This window comes from Esox lucius, chromosome 23, assembly GCF_011004845.1.
Source record: "Esox lucius isolate fEsoLuc1 chromosome 23, fEsoLuc1.pri, whole genome shotgun sequence".
Taxonomy (NCBI): Eukaryota; Metazoa; Chordata; class Actinopteri; order Esociformes; family Esocidae; genus Esox; species Esox lucius.
The window spans coordinates 13867982-13893430 of NC_047591.1; the positions used below are offsets into that span (position 1 = coordinate 13867982).

Here is a 25449-nt window from a genome sequence, read left to right on the forward strand (position 1 = left end):
GTAGCCATCAGAGGATGGGTACATGGTGGTCATAAAGGGATGGACATGGTCAGAAACAATGCTCAGGTAGGCTGTGGCATTTAAACGATGCCCAATTGGCACTAAGTGGCCTAAAGTGTGCCAAGAAAACATCCCCCACACCATTACACCACAAGGCATGATGGATCCATGTTCTCATTCTGTTTACGCTAAATTCTGACTCTACCGTCTGAATGTCTCAACAGAAATCGAGACTCATCAGACCAGGCAACATTCTTCCAGTCTTCAACTGTCCAATTTTGGTGAGCTCGTGCAAATTGTAGCCTCTTTTTCCTATTTGTAGTGGAGTTGAGTGGTACCCGGTGGGGTCTTCTGCTGTTTTAGCCAATCCGCCTCAAGGTTGTGCGTGATGCTTTGCTGCATACTTCGGTTGTAACAAGTGGTTATTTCAGTCAAAGTTGCTCTTCTATCAGCTTGAATCAGTCGGCCCATTCTCCTCTGACCTCTAGCATCAACAAGGCATTTTCGCCCACAGGACTGCCGCATACTGGATGTTTTTCCCTTTTCACACCATTCTTTGTAAACCCTAGAAATGGTTGTGCATGAAAATCCCAGTAATTTATCAGATTGTGAAATACTCAGACCGGCCCGCCTGGCACCAACAACCATGCCACGCTCAAAATTGCTTAAATCCCCTTTCTTCCCCATTCTGACATTCCGTTTGGAGTTCAGGAGATTGTCTTGACCAGGACCACACCCCTGAATGCATTGAAGCAACTGCCATGTGATTGGTTGATTAGATAATTGCATTAATGAGAAATTGAACAGGTGTTCCTAATAATCCTTTAGGTGAGTGTAGTTCATATATTATTTGAAAAGTAACACATTTCAACGTTCAGACATCTCCAATAATCCCATCCCTTCTGCTAAGTACGGAACGTTTTTTACAACGGGGAACGTAACTTCTAGAAAGTTTTTGCAATGGTTTTGATCGGTAGTAGTCGCTAATATAATTCGTTTTTGTGCATTAGTGTTGGCTGTCTGTTGGTACGTAACTAACACTTCTTGTCCCGATTTGAATGCTTTCTACCTGGTTAATATCATAGTATGGTCTTGAAACAATTACAATCAGGAAATATAGTTATAAACACTGTTTGAGCTAAATGTGAGTAAATAATAGCGCGGTTTTACCAGCCATTGTTACGTTACTTGTAGCTAGGTATGCTAATGGTGCGTTCTAAACATGACGTTCTAATCACACCAGTGTGATCGTACGCTCCAGGGACCACTCTAGATTGATCACACTGGTGTGATCGTACGCGCCAAAGGGTTAATGAAATCAGGATGTAACATTAGAATAGAATATCCAGTTAAACCTACATGACACACAGAGACAGACGATTGCAGACGCACACCAGAGACAAAATTGTGTACCACCAACTCCTCTTGTTTCATACTACACAAATTACAAGTCTCTCAGAGCCACTTCTCCCTTCCAGCCTCTTCAGAGCTCTAATCAGCGGTCAGATAGTGCAGAGATACCACGCGGATCAAGAGTTTATTATCATCCAACCTTCAACCCCTATTGCTGTCTTTTTATTATATAATTTCAGTTGGTGTCTGTCTTGTTCCAAGATAGCTATGAAGGCCGGTACCTGCCCTGTACTTCATTAGTCTCTCAGTCTCTCTGCTGGCACAGCAGCTGCTGCAGGGACATAACTACATCCTCAGAGAGAAACACACACTCCACCATGGGCTGCTGTAGCGTGCTGTGCGGGCTGAAGGCTGGAATTGGGATTGGAATTGCTCTGGCCATACTGGGTATAATCCTTTTCCCCGTGGGCAACAACATCATCCAGGAGACTGTTGAAAAGGTGAGTGGTCAGCCACCCGCATTCCCGTAGGTCTCAAAGAGAAGACAGAAAATAACATTTATTGTCTGGAAATGCGTTTTGAGGATTTATGAAAAACTGCTTGATGCTAGGACCAATTCTCCAAAAATACATCTCAATGCAACCATTGTCTCACCTTACCAGGTTTTGTTCATACTTTGCCGTCATTGAAACCCACTTCGGGCAAAGTGTAAATAAAAAAAAAAGGAAAAGATAGCTGTTTTACTCTTAACTATGCCACCATATGCATATTTTGTGTTTGCCTGTCTGTTTATCGGTCTGTCTGGTGGATGCAGGAATCTGTCCTAGAGCCTGGAACCACAGCTTGGGACAACTTTGTGTCTGTAGGACCACCTGTGTACAGACAGTTCTGGCTCTTTGATGTGCAGAACCCACTGGATGTGGTGGAGAATGGGTCAAAGCCGATAGTGGTTGAGAAAGGGCCCTACACATACAGGTAAGTCCACATTCAAATGATTCCAACACTGCACAGAATGCCTATTGGCATAGTTCATCTCTGTTTTGTGTGCAGACTATCTTTTAATAATTCGCTCCTTAAATCTGCAATTAGTAGATGAAAAGTAAGCATAAGAAAACAACACAAACTTGAAATATTTTTAGTCAATTTAATCAATTAGAAAGATGTTTCCATGCGAGTTTAGTCAGATGCAGATTTCTAGAATAGTTGAGCATTTGTCAAACAGCCTTCATTGACTAAAAGCTCAACTATGACAGAAAACAAGGTCTAACTAAATAAACCTTTCACCATCTTTTCAGTTTCTATTACCTTGACCTAATAACTGCGGAATATTCTGCCCTTCTCGTAATCAATCCGGTTCAGAACATAATCTAATCTTGTACACAGTACTGTATGATGGGTCAAAAGTCACTGGCAAAGTGGCGTGGCTGAAGACTAAAGGGTGTGTAAAACCTTTTCACACGTCTCTCTTTATGCATCAAGGACGCGATACCTGGCCAAAGCGGACATAACGCCCAATACAGAAACCCACACCGTGTCCTTCCGGCTCCCTCTGGGGGCTATCTTCGAGCCCTCCATGTCTGTGGGATCTGAGGGAGATAATGTCACCTCCCTCAACCTGGCTGTGGCTGTAAGTGTCACCTCACAGTGTCATGTTGTCTCTTTGTACCTATAGGGATGTTGTGTATCTGTCAAGGTTACTTTCAGTAAATCTTTTATTAATAATTAGGATTCATTATTAAAAGTGTATATAATAACCTAACCAAGGGTCTGTATTGTACAAGCGAAATATAACCGTTTTTTTCACGTTATTTTGTTCTCAGTGTATTGAAGATGTCAGTCTGGCTGGGGTCTCAACATTTCAGTGTTGTTATTGAAGATTTTAATTTGAAATTCATCTGATTTGTATGTAATTGACATGGCTTTCCAAAGATGACATAGGCTGAAGATAATAACAAAGCAAATTGTAGGACAGTCTTCTCCTGCAGGTTTCCGTATCTACAATCATTAAAGGATTTTGTGATATTCCTCAACTACTGTATGACCTTGCAAAGCATGTGAATGTGTGGTGGTGTTGTGCAATGCACTTGTCTTTAATAATGGAAATGTGACTGACTTTTAGGCTGGTTACAAATTATTGCCCCCTGGTCTTCTGGAGGCTGCAATACTGCTCAAAGGTGTCTCACTCTTCCAGCGACGGACAGTAGGGGAATTGCTCTGGGGATACAAAGATCCTATTCTGAAAAGTACACTGGGCTTCTTTTATCCTGTAAGTTCACAAGTATATTTTATGCACCGTCTCTAGTATAAACATGATTCCCAAAATACCAGTCTAGATTGTATAAGCCTTTGTAACATTTACAGAAAACGTAAGGTAGTTTGAATACTTTTGGTTGTGGTAAAAACCCTGTGTGTTCTAGCGCTACCTGACTGTTCTAATGTATTTCTGTAGTACAATGGCACCTTTGATGGGCCCTACAGTATCTTCACAGGAAAGCACAACATCTCCAAAGTGTCTATAATTGACACCTGGAAGGGGAAAAAGTGAGTCTTTCTTGAGCCTTGTCACATACTTTTTGTAAGGACTTCAATCAAAATATTGCAATGACTAATTCAGACTAATGCTATATGGTTGTACAGTATCATCTCAAGAGCAAAGGGGGTAAAGCTCCATCACCTGGAAGTGGTAGGTAATTGTGTGATAATGGCCAATAACCAAATACTTTTCTGTCCAACAGAAAGGTGTCTTTCTGGAACAACACATACTGCAACATGATCAATGGCTCAGGTATACTAAGCCCAGTATTTAGGCAGCAGACGACTAACATCACTGTCTTCTTTAACTGGGGAATTGTTAGGTAACACTTCCTCTCTGACTGTCTTCACCAGATGCCACATCATTCCCTCCCTTCATAGACATGAAGAAATCTCTGTACTTCTTTGTCTCTGACATTGCAAGGTAGACTAAACTATTCTTCATAGACCTGCTGGGTTGGAAAGGACAGTCGCTTCAGTCAGATCAGGAACATTATATACGCTAAGCCTCTGAGTGGATGTTGATCGGTGGATTAGGACACCCTGTTAACGCAATCTTAAAGTCAAAACTGATCCCAAACTGGCGCTAAAATTGAGGTGCTTTATGTCCCTGATTTACTGCTTTATTCCAATCGTCATCCCCACCTCTGAGAATGTTAGTTCTTACCATGACCACAAGAGGTCAGGCTCCTCCTGCTACCAAGTACCTCATCTCCTAACGGCGCTCTTCTTCAACATCCTCAGGTCTGTGTCTGCTGTGTATGAGGACAGCCTGGACCTGAAGGGGATTGAGGTGTACCGATTCAAACTGCCTCCGCTCACCCTGGCCTCTCCGCTAGAAAACCCAGACAACATGTGCTACTGCACGGATCCTGTAGTTACCAGGAACTGCACAATGGCCGGAGTCCTGGACATCAGCTCATTCCGCGGTGGTAAGGGCCACGGGCAACAGGCACAAACCTGTTGCTGCACTACTCATCAATCAAGAAATATCCCAGTGGGATCAGCCTTTCTGTTCGCACAGTGTGAATTCCACAGTCTACTAGCAGCTAGCTTTTTACTGCGCTTTTATTTTGGAATGAGCAGGTTTCAGAGTCAAGAAAACTGTTGATTCGACACATCCTGTATGCATCTACTGTAGCGCGTAAAACGTTGCGGTGAATAACATTGACGTTTTTGATCCTCTCCATTAGTACCAGTCTACATCTCCCTGCCCCACTTCCTGCATGGTAGTCCGAATCTGGTTGACGCTATTCAGGGCCTCAGACCTAATGATGAGCAACACTTTACTTTCTTGGATGTTGAACCGGTGAGAGCCTGGCATCCATTCACGTTCTACAATATGTTACATTTGTCTTCTGAATAACACCAAGAATTGTAGAAGTCTTAGTCTGTATGGTATTTACAGCCAGCTTCAACTTTTTTCTCAATCTACTTTGATTTGTGCTGACCATTTTGACTAATCCTTTTTGTTTTGCTCAGACCACAGGGTTCACTCTGAGGGCTGCTAAGAGACTTCAGGTGAACATGATGTATGGACCCTCCGATGTCATCACGTAGGTTAAATGTCCGTTATTTCCCCCTAATTAACTGTTGTTCATACAGATTTTTGTCTAAGCATATCTCTCATTCTCCAGGGTGTTAAAGAAAGTGAAAGACTACACCATATTCCCTTTAGTTTGGCTAAACGAGGTAGGTCATTCGAGCTGTGTTTTGCCAGGTCTGACTTTCTAAGACTTATTTGCATGACAACATCCATACTTAAAAGCATTTCCTAAGAGCAGTCTCTCTTATTTCTACACATGATGCTGTGAATGTGTCTTTTTTGCAGACAGCATCCCTGGATGATGAGACAGCAGAGATGTTTAAGACGGAATTATTCTCCCGAATTGAAATGCTAAAAACAGTGCAGTTTACCCTGTTAGGCTTAGGGTCAGCATGCTTTGTTCTATGTCTGGTGGCCCATTGTGTGCTGAGCAGAAGAAAGAGCAACGAAAGTGTATGAATGGGGAAGTGCAACCCTACTCCCACCGAACGGCGCGCCGACAGAACATGGATATCAGCACAATCACTTTTTATACAATGCACTTTTCTTAATTTAAGTTAATTTAAGTGTTATTTAAAATGTTCAAATTCTTACTATGATACATAGCAAGCATGTGTGAATGTAGATATTTTGTGAGTAAGAATAATACTACACATTGGATATCTTTGTACTGTTCTGTCAGAAGATAGATATAATATATCTGCAGTAACAGTGTAATTATTGTGTTTCACAGTATTACTTACCCGCCAATTATGTGAATGGCTCCAATATTTAGCCGCTGATTTCTCCTGACATTTAATAAGTTAACATGCATACCAACTATTTGGTTAAACTGACTGACAGCTGGCCAAAGCCCACTGACTCTGCTTTTTAACAGTTAGGTCAAAATAAAGGTGAATATATGTTAATATATGCTAATTCTGGTCTATCTTGTAACATCCTAAACACAAAGTAAGATCGTAACAACTGAAAGTATGCATTTGAGTTTAAGTTTAGTTTTCACATTCAAAGTTAAGGGGCAAAACTTGTGAACTTTTTAAAACCTTCAAAATGTGACTATCTCCATAAGAACATTTAATAAAAATGCTGTTTTCTGGAGAAAAACGTTTTTGCTCTTTGATAGGCTAATGAGTAATTACTGCCATTTTGTCATGTTAGCATTGGACTAACTTTGTATGTCCTATGCTATGTATGAGTCTTTGTATGTTTCTGAAGTATGGCTCCTGTACTGTATGTTTGAGCTTAGAATCAAACGCAGCTTCGCAAACAAAAACATTGTCACTGTGGCGCAGTGTTTATCTTCAGATCAAATCAGCCTCATTTTCAGATGTGTTAACAGAAACCATTCATCTTGGAAAGCAAAATCTTTTGAGTCAAACCTTTATATTAATCAAACTATCCACAATAATTACATTATTGTGCGCATGTAAAAATGTCCATTGATGTTAAGATTTGAAAGCTTTTTTGAGTTTGAGGTTGGGGCAAAGGACCAATGGAGAAAACTTTCTGGTTGTAAAAATACATTTGGTGGATGAAGCCGAAGCTAAAAAGTCAAGCATGTGTGAGGGGAGATTAGTTTGGAAAGAAGCATAATGTTGCATTCACTTGACTTGCATGTGTGGAAGAAATTCCTTGTTTAGCCTTTTTTTAAATGTATTACTAACTATTATTTTAGTTGATTGTAATTTAATATGCACACCTCCCACCAATATTGTGGTCTGATCATAAGGTAGTTAAAAATATTTTTCAATTCATCAGCATTGGCTAACATTCATGACTAATAAAAACAAGTCAACGCGGATTCAACTGTACCCAACTCACCATTGACAGGCACTGAGGTTGGGTCATGAATACCAACAGAAAACTAGTACTGTTTTTTTTATTGATACCTGCTTCTGTGCCCAAGGGGTCTTAACTGGGGTTATGAGTCTAGCAAAATTGTCTGACTTCCCTAAGGAAAGTAACCAGCTCAGGTTCTGTAGCTGCTGGAACAAACGCTCTATTGTACACTTTGATGCCAAATTATTTGATTTCCCTTTAACCTCACGTGACTTGTAAATCATAATGACGGTGAAAACACACATACAAAGAATATGCTGCGGTTTCTGCAAGGCACTTAGGTTTATTTGGTGAGAAAGCAATGTTTTAGCCCATAAATATCTTAGTTTTCTCTTAGTTTCATATGGTTGAAAATGACCCTCTGTGGTAAAATGTAATTTACAGTCTAGATCATATATAATGTACAAACTATATGCTTCACATGTCACTGTATAAGACTGTGCGAATTGATGAACAAAACACACACAGTCAACTAAGAGGGACCTGTGTGATCAAGAAAAAGCACTACCATCAATTTTGGTTTCTTCACCACTGAAAACATTTGATCATATACAGTGGGGGAAATAAGTATTCAAAACATAAACAATATTGTCATAAAATATATTTCCAATGCCGCTATTCACATGAAATTCAGACCAGACATTGGTATTAACTTAATAAAGCCCCGCAGCTAAAGAAATCATAACATTCCAGTCTATAAAAAAAGTTATGTGCAATAAAGGGAAATTACACAGGGAAAAAGTATTGAATATGCTAAGTGAATTTATATAATACTTGGTGGAGAAGACTGTGAGCAATGACAGCTTTCAGATGCTTTCTCTACGAAGAAAGTAATCTCTCACAATGTTCAGGTGGGATTTTTGCCCTTTCTTCTATACATACAGTCACTAGATCTTGAAGATTCCAGGGGTCCCGCTGGTGAATGTTGATCTTCAGATACTTCCACAAATGGCCTATTGGGTTTAAGTTTGCTGATTCACTGGGTCATTCCATCACCTTTGTTGTCTTCCTCAGAAACACACTTGAGAGTCTCCTTTGCATTATGTTTTGGTTCGTTGTCCTGCTGGTAGGTCCACCGCGTCTCATCCTCATCCTTCTGGTTCTTTTCAAGAGATACCGCTACATGGCTCCATTCATCTTCCCTTTGATGATTTTGGTTGTGTTGGTACCATGAGAAGAAAAACAGCCCCATATTATGATGCTTCCACCTCTGAACTTCACTGTATTTTTAGGGTCATGTGCAGAGACATTTCTCTTCCAAACAAGGTGTGTCGTATTGTTCCCGAAATGTTTGATTTATTTCTTGTCTGACCACACTATTTTCTCCCAGTAATGAAAAGGCTTCTCAAAATGTTGTATAGCAAACTTCAAATGTGCAGCAACATGCCTTTTCTTCAGTAATGGAGTCTTCCAAGGCGATGGAGATGGAGGGCATGGAGACCGTGAGGTGGAGTGTGTTGCTTATGGTTTTCTCTGTGACAACTGTACCTGCTGCTTCCGGGTCTTTCTCAAGCTCTTTTTGAGTGGCATCTTGGGGTAATCTTGCAAGGAGCTTTTGTGTGTGGCGTGTTGATGGTGGAGTGATGTTCCTTCCTCTTGCTGATAATGACCCCAATGATGCTTACAGAAACATTTAAGAGTTGAGAAATATGTGGGTCTCCTGTACCAGTGCCATTGCTATGTTCCTCAACAATCTGATTACAAAGGTCTTAGGAGAGCTGTTTGCCTCTGCCCATTATGGGATGCTTAATTGAGTTAATACCAACATTTGGGCTGAATTTCATGTGTATGGCTGCATTGGAAATAAGTTTTATGACAATATTGTTGACATGTTGAATACCTATTTCCCTCACTACTATAAGCATTCTTCCTTAGTCTACAGTGCTGTTTGTCATTGCTGAGTTTACTTGCATTTTCTTTCTTGTTTGTAGTTGGATAGTTAACACACCTACGGTAATGTTTGACCATGTCTCTGATCAATTAATACTGTTTTGTCTACCTCATGATGGCCTGGATGTCTTTTATTGAAAATTCTTTAGCTCTCATTTTGCCAGACAGCAACAGACTCCAAATGCAAATGCAAAGCCTAGAATCAAGACAAACACACCTGTGTAATACAAAACTGCAGTGAAGCCAGTTGTCCAAGTACTCTCAGGATCCAAATTCCAACGCTGTTTAAAGTAAATTAATAAAATATTCAGAAGATTCTCAAGCCATGTATTTTAACAAAATGAAAATGAACTTTTTGGCCTAACAATAAACATTGCATTTAGTTCAAACCCAACACCACACATGAAATGCCTATGAGTGACCCAGTCAGAGGCCAGACAGAAATTCAATAAGTGTGTCTTGTCTTGAAGATTGTCGTTTATCAGTGCCTCCAAAGGAACTTGACAGAGCTGTTGTTAAAAAAGAGAACAATCTCTCTGCATCTTCAAAATGGCAGAATTTTAAATATTAAAGTTTTTCAGTATATGACCTAAGGCACAATACATACTTTTACTTGCTTTATAAATTATATTTTATGTTTTTTAATTTTGAAAATAGACAACAATGCTAATGATATTAGCCCTGGCTCATGATATACTGTATTTAATATTTTAATAATCTAAACAATCAAGGCCTTTGCACACTTGTTGGACTATAAATGTAAAACTGTGTTATGCAAATCTGATACTTTGATCTTACAAAACAGATATTTTGAATGTTCCTTATTAAAACAAATATGTAAATAAAATAGGGAATGTTTTGAATTTCAATAAATCCTAAATTATTATTTAGAAATAACATCAGTTGCCTGTACAGCTTAAAAAATATTGAGCATTCATAATTTATTTGTAAACATCTTTTCACAATCAATTTGTTGAAAAGAAACCTTGACAAAATAAAATAAAATTCACACATTGAATGAATTAACATTTTGGTGATATTTAGAACATTTGTAAAGCTGCTGTTTCTATTACACCTCACAATGTTTTTAGGGGGGTGGGTGGGTATCAAATGGATTTATTCTGGCTGCTATCAATAAATATAAACAAAGAACGTTCATGGTAACATGGAAAATACATTGAACTGACATTCGCTGTTGAAAATGTAAATCCATCTTAAAACTTAAGAGTAATCAATTGTTGTCAAAATGAAATGATATCTCTGCAATTTGCAGATACAGTCAGACAGTTTTTGATGAAATACATATATTTGTTTACTATACACTAGGATGGCATTCAAAAGCACAAATCCACATAAAAATAACACATTATGACCGATAAGTTAGAATGATGAAAATATAGAATGAAAAAAAAAAATCTGTACACATACCAAACATTACTATATCTACACTAACCATACCTACAAACAGGAGAGAGCTATTCACACTATTAACAGAGAAAGCCAAACTGACAGTCTCACAAAGTGTTGTGTTGAATACATTATATGATCAGTGTAATTATTCCTGTCTATCTTGATGTATGTTAAATCCAATTTCAGTAAAAGGGTTAAATAATATATCCCTACCAAATCCTCTATCAAGTCAGTCAGACAATAAAATCAGGAAAGGTCCTAAAAATTGTACATTAATGAAGATTTTGAAAATAAATGTTTTAAATGAATATTCCACTTTTGCAGTAGGTATGGGGTTCTTTTCTACTCATGCATTCCTATCTCAAAACCAAATTCATTACTGGTTTGCATGGCCAAAGAACTAGAACATATTTTCTAGAATTTTGCTAAACAGCATTTGCATTTGGTTTGGAACTGGTGCTTTGGTCAGACATATTAGAATAAATGTCTTAGCGCTGTTTAGGTGAGATATTGGAAAAACAAGGCTTTCTTAAGTTAGACTTAGTCCAATTTTATAGCAAATATAATTTCTACATTTTGTTTGCAAACACTAAAGCTCATAATGTGAAGTATTCATTTAATCAATTACGTTCATTCATATCAATGTCTAGTCGGCCTACTGTACATGCTCATACAGTACATACCTGAATACTATTTATTGGGTTTTTGTGATGTACAGTGGTGGCGTACAACCCACCAGCTATGTATTTTAAATAGCCACACGGTTTATAGAAATTGTATACACATTAAGCATGCTTCTGTGCTGAAACACAACACAGTGTAATAAATTATAAGACAATAGAATAGATACTGTACTTGTACTGTATGGCACACTTTTCAATACCCTGTACCATGTAAGAACATTGTGATGTTCTATGTCAATAAATACAGGAAAGACAGAATGTATGGATGCTGAGACCTTTTATGACCTTCGTCCTATTATAAGTGATGTTTATGAAACGACACATTTTCCCTTATCTGTGGCCTGTATTTCTGTAATAAAGTGATCAGAATCCCTCCCAACGATGTATCTTCTCTCAGACAGGGCTACAGGTTGGAGTGTATGTATGCTGTCCATGGGGGTGGCGGCTGAGCTGAAAGTGTACTTTGGCCTAGCGACTACGTTTGGATTTCAATGGCAGTGATATTTTTATTGGGAACACTTAGCATAGACACTCTGCCCTTTGTAGACTGTTGCTATCTTATCCGGTGTTGCTATCTTATCAGAGACAGTGCTACGACGTGCACATACAAATGGTTCAGATAATTAGAGGTTGGATTAATCTTGACAACAGCCATGAACTGAAACATGTTAGTTGTAAACAGTGTTCATATAGACCAATATGATGTGAATATGAGTGGATGTATAGTAGAGAGCGGAGTTTAAGCAGCCATCTGTAACTCCATATTAAGCCATGCTGTGGATACATTCGGTTCATGACAATACTGTAATACACTACATCAGATTATTTCCTACTGTATAACTCCACTACAGTATTTGTCAGGCCAGTATTATCATACTACAATGGGAGCAGCTTCCTGGATGCAGTGATTAAGCATATAGGATCTAACCTGAACCTGATGCCTAAATTCACTCATCTACATGGATCCAGGGTCACGGAAAACGCCTCTGTCTAAATTGCCAGTGTGACAGGACGTGAGGTTTGTGTGTGTGTGTGCGTGTGCGTGTGTGTGCGTGCGTGCATCTCACAGTATCTGGTCAGCGTACCTCATGCATTTAAGACTTCAGTTAGCCCCAGGCAGGATGGATCCCGCGTCCACCTGCACTTGCTCAGGTGCAGCCAGGAAGAGAAGTGTTCAGGTAAGGTCCATTGTCTCTGGGCAGGAGCTCCGGGGTTGTGACCAGGTGTGTGTATGTGCGTCAGTATAGCCTACGTATACCTCCCTCTCCATAGACCCGTTAACCCCTCGCTCGCCTCGGTCAGACATCGTCGTGCGCTTCCAGGTGATTTCGGCGGTTGCGGCTCTTTCTGCGGTCCAACAGGGGCTTGAGCTTGGCCATGTCTCCCCTGAGAGGAGGCCCTCCGCCCGGACCCTGGCGGTGCTGGATCCCATGCAGGCTCTGGAGCTGCTTCTTCTCCTTGCAGTACTGCTGCACGGCCAGGCTCTCCGCAGGGCTGAAGGCGGACAGTAGGGCCTTAGGGTGCAGGGCGTTGGCCCAGGCCCAGGGAGACTGCTGCTTGTCCGTCAGCACAGTCACCATGGCTTCACTCAGCACCCGCAGGCGGATCTTGGCCACAGTGCGCTTGAAGTGGTTCTCCGTGGCCAGGCAGTAGTAGAGACCTTGGTCGGACAGCTGGACCGAGCGAATGAGCAGACCGTGGTCGGTGGAGACCACGCGGTCACCCAGCTTCACCTGCAAGGGGGGGTGGGGGTTCAGCACTACTGTTGTGACACTGTAGATCCGAACAGTTTACCTCTTATAGTACTTATCATAGAACAGGTAAATGAACTGTTACGCATGAGTTTAAACATATTCTCAAATCTATAAAATGCTTCAGTTTTATTCAGGGAGCAGTAACAGTTTTATAGGGTGTGCTTAATTCGTGAAATTTGCTTTTTCGTTTTTATTATGCTGTATCTCTAGTCTGATTGATTTCACCTTTTACTCTGCTAATAAATCAGCAGTATCATCCCATATGTATTTCATTCTAAAAAGATCAAGCCGATGATATGATTAGACTATGATAGGGTGTTTGATATTACTTCAGCCTTTGGACTCACAGTCTGCCATGTGTGTTACTGACAAATGAAAACGGTCATCTACACAGGTCTCATCTTCATTGTGGGATTTCATATTCGCTTTAGTTGTCCGAATTGAGCTAGCTCTGAAGCTGAACCCATAGCAAGACTCTTTTGATTTATGTGGTTCAACCTAGCTTCTCAAAGCCCTTTGACCTGTAATGCTGTCTGACCTCTTTCCTTCTGTCATTGTCTCTGTGTATAAGCCAGCGGACGGAGGCCTGAGGGGTCTTGGGCAGACACTCTAGGAAAGTGGTGTTGTTCTTCACCCCATACTGAGTCATCTCCACCGCATTCCTATACGCTGAAATAAGAAAACAAGGGCGGTTAACAAAATCCATTTGCTGACAGACAAAAACCCCACAGCTGGTTCATGTAAGTCTCAAAACATCCAACATTCCAGATCATGAGACCTGAGGGATTGGGACACCTGCAACCAAAACCTCCTAGTCACTAGGAGCCAAATCCTAACATCCATTAGGATTTGACATTAAAAATGAAAAGTCAACCAGAGTGAAAGTCAAAACAAAAAAGTCAGATTGTTTTGCTAGAAGCACTTTACATATATTTTTTAAAACCCAATTGTCTTAATCTGTCTGCATTGTCATAATTTTTTGGTTAATTTTCCAGGTAATGGGCATATTTTCGTAGACAGGTGGCAAGAATCTTTTGAAGCCCAGCTGATCTTTACAAATTGCAGTAATTCCTGGTTTGGGGTAGTTATCTTTGAATATCAGTGATTTTAAACCTTTTCTATTACATTCGGCAAGTAGGTAAAAATGAAAAATAACAAAATCATGAAAAAGTGTGAACACAGACTTTAAACTGTTCTAGCACTCATGGACCCATAGCCTCTCCTCGGGTGGGAGAGCATGCTGACAGCTGACTGTGTGAATCATCAGTGTTACACACACACACACACACACCCACACACACACACCCACACACACACACACACCCACACACCCACACACACACACAGCATTGAATCAATTTGGGTTTGGATTGAGAGAGACTCAGGGGGACTAAACAGTAAAATACTCTATGCACCTGCTATTGAACCATGAGAAGGTCTGAATCCAAATAGCCCATAACCAATGTAATCTATGCTACAGTAGGTAGACCATTTTCATACCAGAGATAAACCATCATGAGATCAGAAGTCATACTGTTGCTATAGACCATGGAATCTGACCAAGTCTAACAAATGGATTAGCTCCCAAATTGCATTTATTGGCCAATACCCTGAATAATGTGCGTGTGATCCAGGTCATTGTGTACATGTGGGGACCAGATGTCTCCACACAGAGAGTGAAGACAGATAAATATTTGATCTCTGGCTTAGGTTAGGTTTAGGGTAAATTCAGACAGGGGTTAGGTTTAGGGCAAGTTTTGGTTATAAAGTTTATTATAGGGTTAGGCTTATCTCATCAACAGTGGATATAAAAAGTCTACAGACCCCTGTTAAAATTCAAAGATTTCAGATTTTCAATTGAATTGTTCACATTATAGGTCATATTTAAAGTGGAAAAAAGTTCTGACATGATTTCTCTTTGTCTCGTTCTTTTACATCACAAAAACCTGTCATTTTAGGGGTGTGTAGACTTTTCATATCCACTGTATATGTATTTATGTATGTATGTTTGTTCATGGATTTTTATTGGTCGGTATATATTGTGAGCATTTGGGTGGCCTGGTGACCTCGGGACTCCACAAACAACACAAACCTGCCTGCTCAGTGTGGGGTAAGCACAACTGTTTGCACCTGTTACTAATTATGTCACTTGTGTCTCTGCCCACAAAACCTGGCCAGGCTAGATATTCAAGAGATTCCATTTCAGATGACGAACCAGTCAAGTCTATGAACCGAAAAACCACAAACTAGCCATTACTCAGAATAGAGCCGGTGGCTTCCATTCCCTGCTGAGACGCTTATCATTCGGTACTTTACCAGCAACCAGTCCTTGTTAAAGTGTTATTGTGCACCTGAAAGAGTATGTTAGGGCAGAGAATGTGACTTTTTGTACCTGAAATGTTGAGTGTAGGTTACAATTTGGGTTAGGGTCAGAAACAAGGATGGGGTTATGCCTATGGACTAGGTTAACTTTAGGGTTACAGTTGAGGTTAGTGTAAGGCTTAGGGTTAGAACTAGTGTCCCCCTTTACATAGCTAACTGTGTGTGTGTTTATACAATATGTGCTTGCTGGCTGGATGCTGTACTACCTTTCAGGTTGAATCCTCTGCACTGAGTCAATGGGTTGCCATGAATGATGTCCTGTCTTCTGCTCCTCCTATACAGAAAGAATAACAACATGTATTTTGAGTGCCACAATGGTATCGCATATCTCTCACACAATTTAGCCAAATATATTGTACATAGAATTTTCAATGGTTACATTAAATAGCTGGTAAAACACACATGAAAAAAAGCCCAGTAGCTCTGAATATGTAGTTGCAAGCTTAACACTCATAATGTAAACAGTGAGGGAGGAGCATCCGAGGCTGACACAGAGGAGTGGAATTAATATGATCCAGTGTTATTCCACTCTATGGCACAAGAGTCTCCCATCCAACAGCTACAGGATGAGACCACATGAACAGCAGGCACATTACAAGCACATTGTCAATAAAGAGGCAAAGCCTTTGTTCTGTGACCAACCTAAACTTGAACTATGATTGGCTGTAATAGCAGCTGAGCAGGCGTCAAGAAAGGAAACAGAGTGCAGATTTTTCCTACGCTACTGCTGCGATATGGCTGTGGATGGATCAATTAATTACATTGCGTATTTTAAGTCGGAACTGAAGGTAAGAAATATTGCACAACCAGCCTCTGAAACAATGATTTATACCTGTGGAAAAACCTAGCTATGCAGTCTCAGTCACAAGCTAGGAGTTTGTGTAGCACATAAATCATTAGCTGAGAGCTTTTAAAATGTTTCAGGGAAAGGAAAATAAACTACTAACAAAGTTGAATAGTAACATTTACCTAAAACACGTGATTATTATCTAGGTTATGTGAGGGACAGCATGAACCCCTAAACAACAGGGGTCCTGAGCCCTGGGGGTTTACACCCTAGACAGTCCCCCGCACCCATCCCGGTGGAGAGGAATAACAACGACACGTTCTTGGTTGGCCTCAACGCGGTGATAACGTAACGTCAGTGTTAGCATTAGCGTACCTCTTGCCAGTGGGATAGAAGCGCGAGCAGGTCAAGCCATCCCAGGCGCAGTAGGGGTCTCTGGCCAGGCAGCAGTCAGCGCACGCAGAGCCATAGGCATGACATCGGTGCAAAGACACTTGGGAAACGCCATGCTCTGAGCTAACATATAGCTGTTGCTGCAGGAGGGAACAGTTCAAGTGTCAGCCACACTGTATACGGTACATGGGTATGTGATGAGTACAGCTTGTGTATACTTACTTTTTTGGAGGATATTCTCAGGTTTGTCACTGGAACTTGGTTCTGGGAAAAGGAAGAAACAAGATATCAATAATGTTATGTAACAGATGTTTTGACAGTATGTCATAAAATTTATTATGTATGAGCCATAAAAAGTTACTATTTACTTTCATCAAATTCCACGTAGCCATGGGCTGATTGTTGTCAGTGTGTGTGGGTGGTTGTGTACCAACATTTCAAGGTAATTTTACACTGCAAACTGATCACAATGAAGCCCAAAATGTATTTAATAAGTTGATTAAGCAGAGACAAACTGTACACATTCCTGATTTGCGAATAGGATGGATGCTTCAGCCCACCCCCTTACACAGTTTAACAGTAATTGGTAGATTACAATCTGTTCAATTAAGCGCCATCAAAGTAAGCAAAAAGTTCCATCCAACTAAAAAGATTACAAGCAGTAATTTTTTAAACAGCTTTTTATGTAGTACTATCATGATAAAAAAATAATCTGGGTTGTTTTGACATCTCAGTGTGGACACAGCCATTAAAACAGAAAATCCCCCTTTGAATGCACTGGGCCTTTAAAATATTCCTTGTTGCACATTTCACATTTTTCTGTGAAAGGATCTTTTCATCACAGCCTCATTTTTCCACCTCACACTGTAACACTCTTTAAATGTTCTAGCATCCTATTAACCCAACCTCCCACCATGAAACACCAGTAGGATCAGGATGTGAGATCTCACCATACCAGTAGGATCTGGATGTGAGATCACCCCACACCAGTAGGATCTGGATGTGAGATCTCACCACACCAGTAGGAGCCTGGATGTGAGATCTCCCCACACCAGTAGGATCTGGATGTGAGATCTCCCCACACCAGTAGGAGCCTGGATGTGAGATCTCCCCACACCAGTAGGATCTGGATGTGAGATCTCACCACACCAGTAGGAGCCTGGATGTGAGATCTCCCCACACCAGTAGGATCTGGATGTGAGATCTCCCCACACCAGTAGGATCTGGATGTGAGATCACCCCACACCAGTAGGAGCCTGGATGTGAGATCACCCCACACCAGTAGGAGCCTGGATGTGAGATCTCCCCACACCAGTAGGAGCCTGGATGTGAGATCTCCCCACACCAGTAGGATCTGGATGTGAGATCTCCCCACACCAGTAGGATCTGGATGTGAGATCTCCCCACACCAGTAGGAGCCTGGGAGACTGTTTTAGCCCAGGTGCAAAAACAGATCAAAGCTTGGTTGAGCCTTGATCACACAGATGACTTTGTTTATCCGGCTGTATGCTTCCCATCATCTATGTCAGTCTAAAGCCCGGCTCATCCCTCTCCTGAAGACAGCTCCCTTAGGAGTACAGTGTCCACCACCCTATTGGTCCTAACCCTTTTGTAAAGAAGCCAAGAATCTCCAGATGTCTTTGATGTGTCTCAGAAAGAGAAAAATTCATACCTTAAACACTTCCAGCTCCTCTAGGATCAGATCTTCATCCAAGGAGCGGTTGGTGGGCAGAGCAATGACCTTCTGCACTGTCCCTTTGTCTGACGAGTCACACACAAACACAATTGTTATTAGATTATCGCTCCACAGGCACAGAATGTCACTGACACTGACCACACACCAACCTTCCCACAGACCCAGCTTAAAAACCTGCGTGTGGCCAGTGAAATCACCATTCCAAATGGAAATGACACAAGAACCCCCTCTCCCCCCCCCCCCCCCCCCCCCCCCCTCCCCCCCAGGGGAACAGACAAAGGCCATGAAAAGAGCAGAACTCTGTTACTTCATTTAGCTAGCGAACGTAGGAAGGGGAGACAAGAATTACAACGTGAGCTCCTGGAAATCTCTGACAGAACTACCCACATCCAAGAAACAAAGCCTCTGCTTCTCCGCCCTGCAGTCTGACATTACTGGCACGTCTTCAGGAATCCTGGAGGACTGGGAGGCAGATAAACATGAACAGCTGTGTGTGTGTGTGTGCGCGCACGCGGGGGTGAGAGAGAGGAGAGAGAGTCTCCTTGGGATGTGGGAGACACAGCCAGCTCCATATCGCCTCTGTCTGTTCCAGAACAGTGCTGTTCCTCTTCTACATCCTCCCAAAGAGCTGCATCTCCCTCCCGGACGCCTGTTGGTCCCCGTTGTACCTCGTTAAAATCCTATTTCGCCGTGCAGAGAGAGTCAGCCTACTTGTTATCATTCCCAGTATCCCAGTCCTGCCAGAGTTCACATCCCGTCTGTAATCATATGCTAAGGAAACGCCTGCGTCAAAGCATGAAAGTAGACGTGGATCATTTAACCGTAGCATGGTGGCATGTACAGGAATTAACTGCTTTATTTACTGCATGCATTGCGGTCTCTGCAGAGGACGGGTCATAGACGCGTTGAGGATGGGTCATAGACGCGTTGAGGACGGGTCATAGATGCGTTGAGGACGGGTCATGGACTCGTTCAGGACTCGGGGGGCTGTCGGCCTCTGTGGCAGACACGGGTGCTCCGCACGCGTCATACTTGAAACGCGCGTTACGCAGGCATCGGCCGCATTCGTTAGAACCCTTAGAGGCGTTTGGTTGTTGTGGGCTGGCGGTGAGAAAGCTGATACATCATGTGGCGTGGCGAGACCGGCATCGCTAGATGCAGTGGATCAGTAAAGATGGATGATTTGGTACAAACCTGTGCCCAGGAAGAGCACTTGGTACTGGCCATCTGCAGCGGTGACCTGGTCCACAGCGATCGACGTGTACTTGTAGTCGGTGTGTGTTCTGACCACCAAGGGTCGCCGGCCCACAGGGTAAATGGGATTGAACATGACCGGATGGTTCCTGACAAACGTCACCACCTCGTCTGGAAACTCCTTGGTGCTCTGTATGTGTGGCGTGAAGGCTCCACCTGGACACTGACAGGGGCGAGGCGGACGTGAGGAAAGAGAGATATTTGTTATGAAGTTCAGCTCCGTGAGAAAGGCCTTGACCATGAACCCTACTGAACCTCTGAGTGTGCTTTCTCAACTGCTGGATCACATTTGTAGACATTTATGACGTTTAAAAAGAAGCTGCTCCGCCTACAGTATTTGAATTGGAGCTACTGTGTTTTGGTTCAACACAGATATGAGACCCTTAACTTACTGTTCCAGGTCGGGGATAAGGGATGCGTCCCTGGTATGCCACCCACTGGAAGTTAGGCCCATCCCTGTGAGCGAATGGGCCGTTGAAGACCGTCAGGATGTCCGCCATGTTGTAAACACAGACGGCTGAGCCCTTGAACACAGAGCTGTTGGAAAGAAACAAGATGTTCTTTTTTTTTAAATGTGATGTCGAGAACTAACATCCAGGAAGCCCCTACATCCATCCAGTTAAAACAACACTGAGGTTCTAATAATGCCCAAGCTATCCAATTGGGATTAAGCTTACTTCCACTTCACTTCGCCGTACCCCAGACAGCTAAACCCTGCACCCCTCACTTTGTTCCCAAAAGGACATAAGGATATGATGTCATTTGGAATGTACCCTAAAACAATCACACAAGCTTTGGTAATACAGGGAGAGCTTTTGTTCAGTGAGTGTAAAGGAAAATGGCTGGGGAACGAGAGGAAGAAAGACATTGTTCCAATAGGAATAATAATGTTGAATAGAGACCTGGAGATTACTGAATGTTTGTTTAGGCCAAAGACAGGATGAATCCCAAATTGCTCTCAAATGCCTATAGGGTGAAATACAAAATGACGTGCAGCTAGAGCAAAATTTAATTAAGCCTTGATCTGCTTCTTGGGTTACAAGAGGTAATAAATGGACCATGGGGTTATGGACGTGTCCACTACATTATTACAAAAGGCTAAGAAACCCTTTACAAATATTTAACAAATGCAAACAGTTTCTATTCCCAAAACGGCATTGCTATTACACAAGTACAATATAATGAAAGAATTAAAAGTGTGGTTCTCTGTATTAAGGTAACAGTTCTCTATCCAGGAGCACGTTCCACATTATTCCTGGTGAAATCCGGTTCTGCTCTGTGTGTTAGCTAGCTACTAGGTTTAGAGAAATATTACCACTGGACTCACCTAGTGGAAGTGAAAATGCCAAACACCAGAAGGCTCTTGGGGTTATCTGTTTCCAGCAAAAATACGCTTTCTAGAAGAGAAAAAGATAACACTGTTATGGAGTTGGCAAGCATTCACCATCTTATCGTTTAATATTCCTGGAATGAAGGAGTATGTGTGGGGATTCATTTAATTATTATTGGACAGGTAACAGTAAGGAGTTAGTCAAGGAAAGTGTGTAAACACTATCTCAAATCAGAAGCTATGCTGATGTTTTTAAAGAGTTAATGAATGTTTAGTTTTAGAGTAAACAGGAGAAATGGGTTCAGGTTGGCTCGGAATGTGATGCCTCAGGTCTGGGTAAATACACTAAGTGTGTTTTGGCGTCTTCCTCACCAAGCTCGTCAAAGTGTGTCTCGGTGCCGTCCTCTTCCAGGACTGAACACACCATCCGGGCCTTCAGGAATGTGGTCCACTTGTTCACCAGACTTCGCTGGCCACCTGTGTCATTCTGTAGACATAGACGGAGTTGGGATGTAGTTTAGGACATGCGAGTGCGCGCACACACACAATAAAACAGACAGACATCCACTTACTGGACACACTCTAGCCACCATGGTGTGAATGTTTTTGGTATTCCCACTGTTATCCGTCAGCCTCTCCCGGAAAAAGAAATACAGTTTAGCATCGTTGGGATCCGATCCATCTGGAATCAACTGGGCATCTATAAAGATGGGTTCTATGGGGAAAATGTGTACACTGTTATAATACAACACATTCTTTTTTTACTGAACTGCTTCAGTATTTAAAGTATCTGGACTGAATGGGCACTCCAAGTGTACGGGATGGTTTCCTGGACACATATTAAGCCTGGTCAAGGACTAAACATCAATGCCCACGGAGACTGCGTCCATGATTAGGCTTAATCTGACTGTAAAACTTTGGGTATGCCCAATTACAAAGCCTTCTCAGAGAACTTTGCTGAATTGTGTATATCAGAGTGTGTGTGTGTGTATATGTGTGTGTGTGAAGCGTGTGTGCGCATGTGTCATTGTTTACTCACCACTCAGCCATTTGGAGTTATGCTGGTCAGTCCTCACAGCGTTTCTCCTGGTGAGGCTCCTGAAAACGGCAGCGTCTGTCCCCATGAAGTCAATGTACATCCCAGAGAACAGCTCCTCATCTGTGACACAACCGAAAATGTTCATTAGGCACTAAACGTCACAACGAGACGCTACCGGAACTTTTTCCAGTGGGCAAAACGTTCCTTTTCTTGCTATAGTGCGCTCAAATAATTCACAACCAAGTATATACAGTGGGGAGAGCAAGTATTTGATACACTGGTTTTCCCACTTACAAAGCATGTAGAAGTCTGTAATTTTTATCATAGGTACTCTTCAACTGTGAGTGACGGAATCTAAAACAAAAATCCAGAAAATCACATTGTATGATTTTTAAGTAATGAATTAGCATTTTATTGCATGACATAAATATTTGATACATCAGAAAAGCAGAACTTAATATTTGGTACAGAAACCTTTGTTTGCAATTACAGAGATCATATGTTTCCTGTAGTTCTTGACCAGGTTTGCACACACTGCAGCAGGGATTTTGGCCCACTCCTCCATACAGACCTCCAGATCCTTCAGGTTTCGGGGCTGTTGCTGGGCAATATGGATTTTCAGCTCCCTCCAAAGATTTTCTATTGGGTTCAGGTCTGGCTAGGCCACTCCGGGACCTTGAGATGCTTATTACGGAGCCACTCCTTAGTTGCCCTGGCTGTGTGTTTCGGGTCGTTGTCATGCTGGAAGATCCAGCCACGACCCATCTTCAATGCTCTTACTGAGGGAAGGAGGTTGTTGGCCAAGATATCGCTATACATGGCCCCATCCATCCTCCCCTCAATACGGTGCAGTCGTCCTGTCCCCTTTGCACAAAAGCATCCCCAAAGAATGATGTTTCCACCTCCATGCTTCACGGTTGGGATGATGTTCTTGGGGTTGTACTCATCCTTCTTCCTCCAAACACGGCGAGTGGAGTTTAAACCAAAAGGCCCCTATTTTTGTCTCATCAGACCACATGACCTTCTCCCATTCCTCCTCTGGATCATCCAGATGGTCATTGGCAAACTTCAGACAGGCCTGGACATGGCTTGAGCAGGGGGACCTGCGTGCGCTGCAGGATTTTAATCCATGACGGCGTAGTGTGTTACTAATGGTTTTCTTTGAGACTGTGGTCCCAGCTCTCTTCAGGTCATTGACTAGGTCCTGCCGTGTAGTTCTGGGCTGATCCTTCACCTTCCTCATGATCACTGATGCCACAGTTGAGGTGTACCTATGATAAAAAATTACAGACCTCTACATGCTTTGTAAGTAGGAAAACCTACAAAATCGGCAGTGTATCAAATACTTGTTCTCCCCACTGTATCTGAGGGATAGGTGCCAATAAATAGTATGAAGCTTTTCCCCTGTCGGTCCTCGCCCTATACCCTTTGCTATTCACCATTCCATGACATTGTCACCCGCTCAGCATGCATCCCTCTGTGGAGATACAGTGATGGTCCAAGTATGTTTGTCTATGTGTCTGGACACACTGAGGGTAGGACAAGCTGTCTCCATAACAACCAGACAAACCCATGTCTCATATGAGGGGTCCAATACATAGTTAAGTCTTTTATCTAGTTCAGACACAGGCTGGATTGTCTCTCGGTTGGACACGGAGTAAAGTGGGGGATGAGTACTGCATTATTGCTTTCCCGGCCTGGGTGTTTGGGAGCAGGGCCTGATAACGGGTGAGGCTGCCGATGCCACGGGTGTCTGAAAGACGAGTTGAGAGTGTGACGAGGCGTCTCTGGTTGTGTCAAACGCAAACTGACACCAGGCGACCAATTAGAGATTAAAAAAGAGACTTCACTTGACGGAGTTTAGAACGGCCCAACCCGCTGCATGGGCACAGATGAGTGGCGCGTGTTTGCGTGTCTGCGTGTTTGTGCATGTGCGTTCGGGGGAGGGGATAACTCACTAAGCATGACAGAGACAGTGTTGACTCTAGGATTGAAGGAGCACCTCCCCTTGCCAGATTCCGCTCTGGAGTCAATGTTAAAGACTTGTTCCTGAAGGAAAAGAAAATGGAAACAACAGATACAAGAGAGAACTGAATATGGGAATTTGATGGAATTCTACCCTTCACCCTTAATAGAACTAGAACATTATGATCATTCCAAATGTTGTCACGCCAGTCCGGTGTAACGTTTTCCCCTCTGGTTCAATGAGTAACAAAGCCAGCATCGGTCTTTACCTTTATTGGTCTGTATGGAACAATAAAAGAAGATTCCATTAGAGCGGAGAGGAAGAATGTCTTCCTGATGGGTAGGGCTGCCGTGGTTCCATCTCAAACCTGGCTGTCTGCCAACCCTTACACTGAAATGGATCACTGGGCTTCACAACCTCTGCGGTCACAAGCTAGCTCCCCCACCTCACCCGAGGTTCAGTCGGACCCACACTTCCGCAGCTTTGAAAGCGGGGATGAATGAAGAAGGCCTCACGCGGCTGCTCAGCGGGTGACAGTTGGGAATCGCACTACGTGGCTAGGAGGGGCAAAACTTTGCCGCTCGTCACGGGACCTGAGCAATGGCGGGTGACACATTCACATGCAGATGACCTGGCCCGTCTGTGATAGCGTGACCGTCCCCTCACCGGGCTACCATACGACGCCGTCACACACGCCCAAAGGGCCCAGGCAGTTGTGTCACACAATAGCAGATTGTTAGGATTGGCAGACTAACACACCAGGGCAGACGCCAAAGGGAAAAACCAAGCTTTTCAAACAAAACACGTAATGACTGAAGGTACCGCAGTGCGGAAAGAGCCTGGTTTTGAGCTTTGTGTCTGCTAGCGCTTGGCAGACACCGAGCCTGGCTCTCAGCCAAACTGACATGACCCTCACTACTACACGAGCCGGTGTCAGCTAGACCGGGTCTCTCCAGCGGAGAGTTCAGTGAGCATTTCTCCTGGAGGGGGATTCCCGTTCCCTTCCCAGTCTTGCGGCTGGAGACAGGGGCCGAAAGGTCAGTCATTTCTCCTCAGCTTCTCCTCAACTCCGTTCCTTTCTTCTCTGTCTAGGGAGGTGAGCCGCCAGGCTGATTTCCTGAGGACACTGATTCGAGACTAGGATTTATTCTAGGCTCAGTTGTGTCTATTAGTTATTGATTGATTATGTAATGTTTAATTCCAATAGCTGTACATTTACTCACCCACAATCTTGCAGGGTTTTGGGAGATGGATCTAAATCATCTAGACTGTATTGTCTCTGAATTACCATTCATCCTGTAAATCTATCCTCACCATCCTTTTCTTCCAGTTTCTCTCCACTCAATCCACTTTCTATCACTCTAAATGTAAAATGTCTAACACGCCCCCACAAAACTCTTTGCCACATTCTCATCTATCCTTAATTCTTCACCTCATCCTCTTTTATGTTCCTCGTCTGGAATCAACTTTGTCAACAACTTTGAAAAGAAAGCAGATGACATCCATACCTCATTTACTCCTATTGAGTCCACTAGACACTCAAACAATGAACAAATCAGACAAAGCAGTTGTGTTACGTGTTAATGGGTTGATTC

At 42.5% G+C, this 25449-nt stretch overlaps 2 protein-coding genes across 2 annotated transcripts in view; one reads left to right on the top strand and one right to left on the bottom strand.

Moving 5' to 3' along the window:
* Positions 1-1595: 1595 nt before the first annotated feature.
* Positions 1596-6339, top strand: cd36 (CD36 molecule (thrombospondin receptor)). Its single transcript, XM_010892587.4, has 12 exons — positions 1596-1853; positions 2168-2328; positions 2833-2980; positions 3473-3619; positions 3803-3894; positions 4089-4138; positions 4240-4309; positions 4630-4817; positions 5079-5194; positions 5368-5441; positions 5523-5577; positions 5717-6339. Exons 1-12 carry the CDS (start codon positions 1731-1733, stop codon positions 5888-5890), a joined length of 1398 nt encoding a protein of 465 aa, XP_010890889.3. The 5' UTR covers positions 1596-1730; the 3' UTR covers positions 5891-6339.
* Positions 6340-10084: 3745 nt separating this feature from the next.
* The window catches only part of sema3c (sema domain, immunoglobulin domain (Ig), short basic domain, secreted, (semaphorin) 3C), a 43303-nt gene continuing 27938 nt past the window's right edge, over positions 10085-25449 (bottom strand). Inside the window, exons 6-18 of the mRNA XM_010892588.4 lie at positions 23847-23937; positions 21889-22008; positions 21422-21564; positions 21222-21336; positions 20847-20916; positions 19912-20056; positions 19460-19682; positions 18242-18330; positions 16792-16833; positions 16552-16709; positions 15596-15663; positions 13546-13676; positions 10085-12986 (exon numbers count right to left, since the gene is read on the bottom strand). Coding sequence (XP_010890890.1) covers positions 12552-12986; positions 13546-13676; positions 15596-15663; positions 16552-16709; positions 16792-16833; positions 18242-18330; positions 19460-19682; positions 19912-20056; positions 20847-20916; positions 21222-21336; positions 21422-21564; positions 21889-22008; positions 23847-23937 — 1830 coding nt within the window. The 3' untranslated portion in view covers positions 10085-12551. The remainder of the gene's footprint in view (positions 12987-13545; positions 13677-15595; positions 15664-16551; positions 16710-16791; positions 16834-18241; positions 18331-19459; positions 19683-19911; positions 20057-20846; positions 20917-21221; positions 21337-21421; positions 21565-21888; positions 22009-23846; positions 23938-25449) is intronic.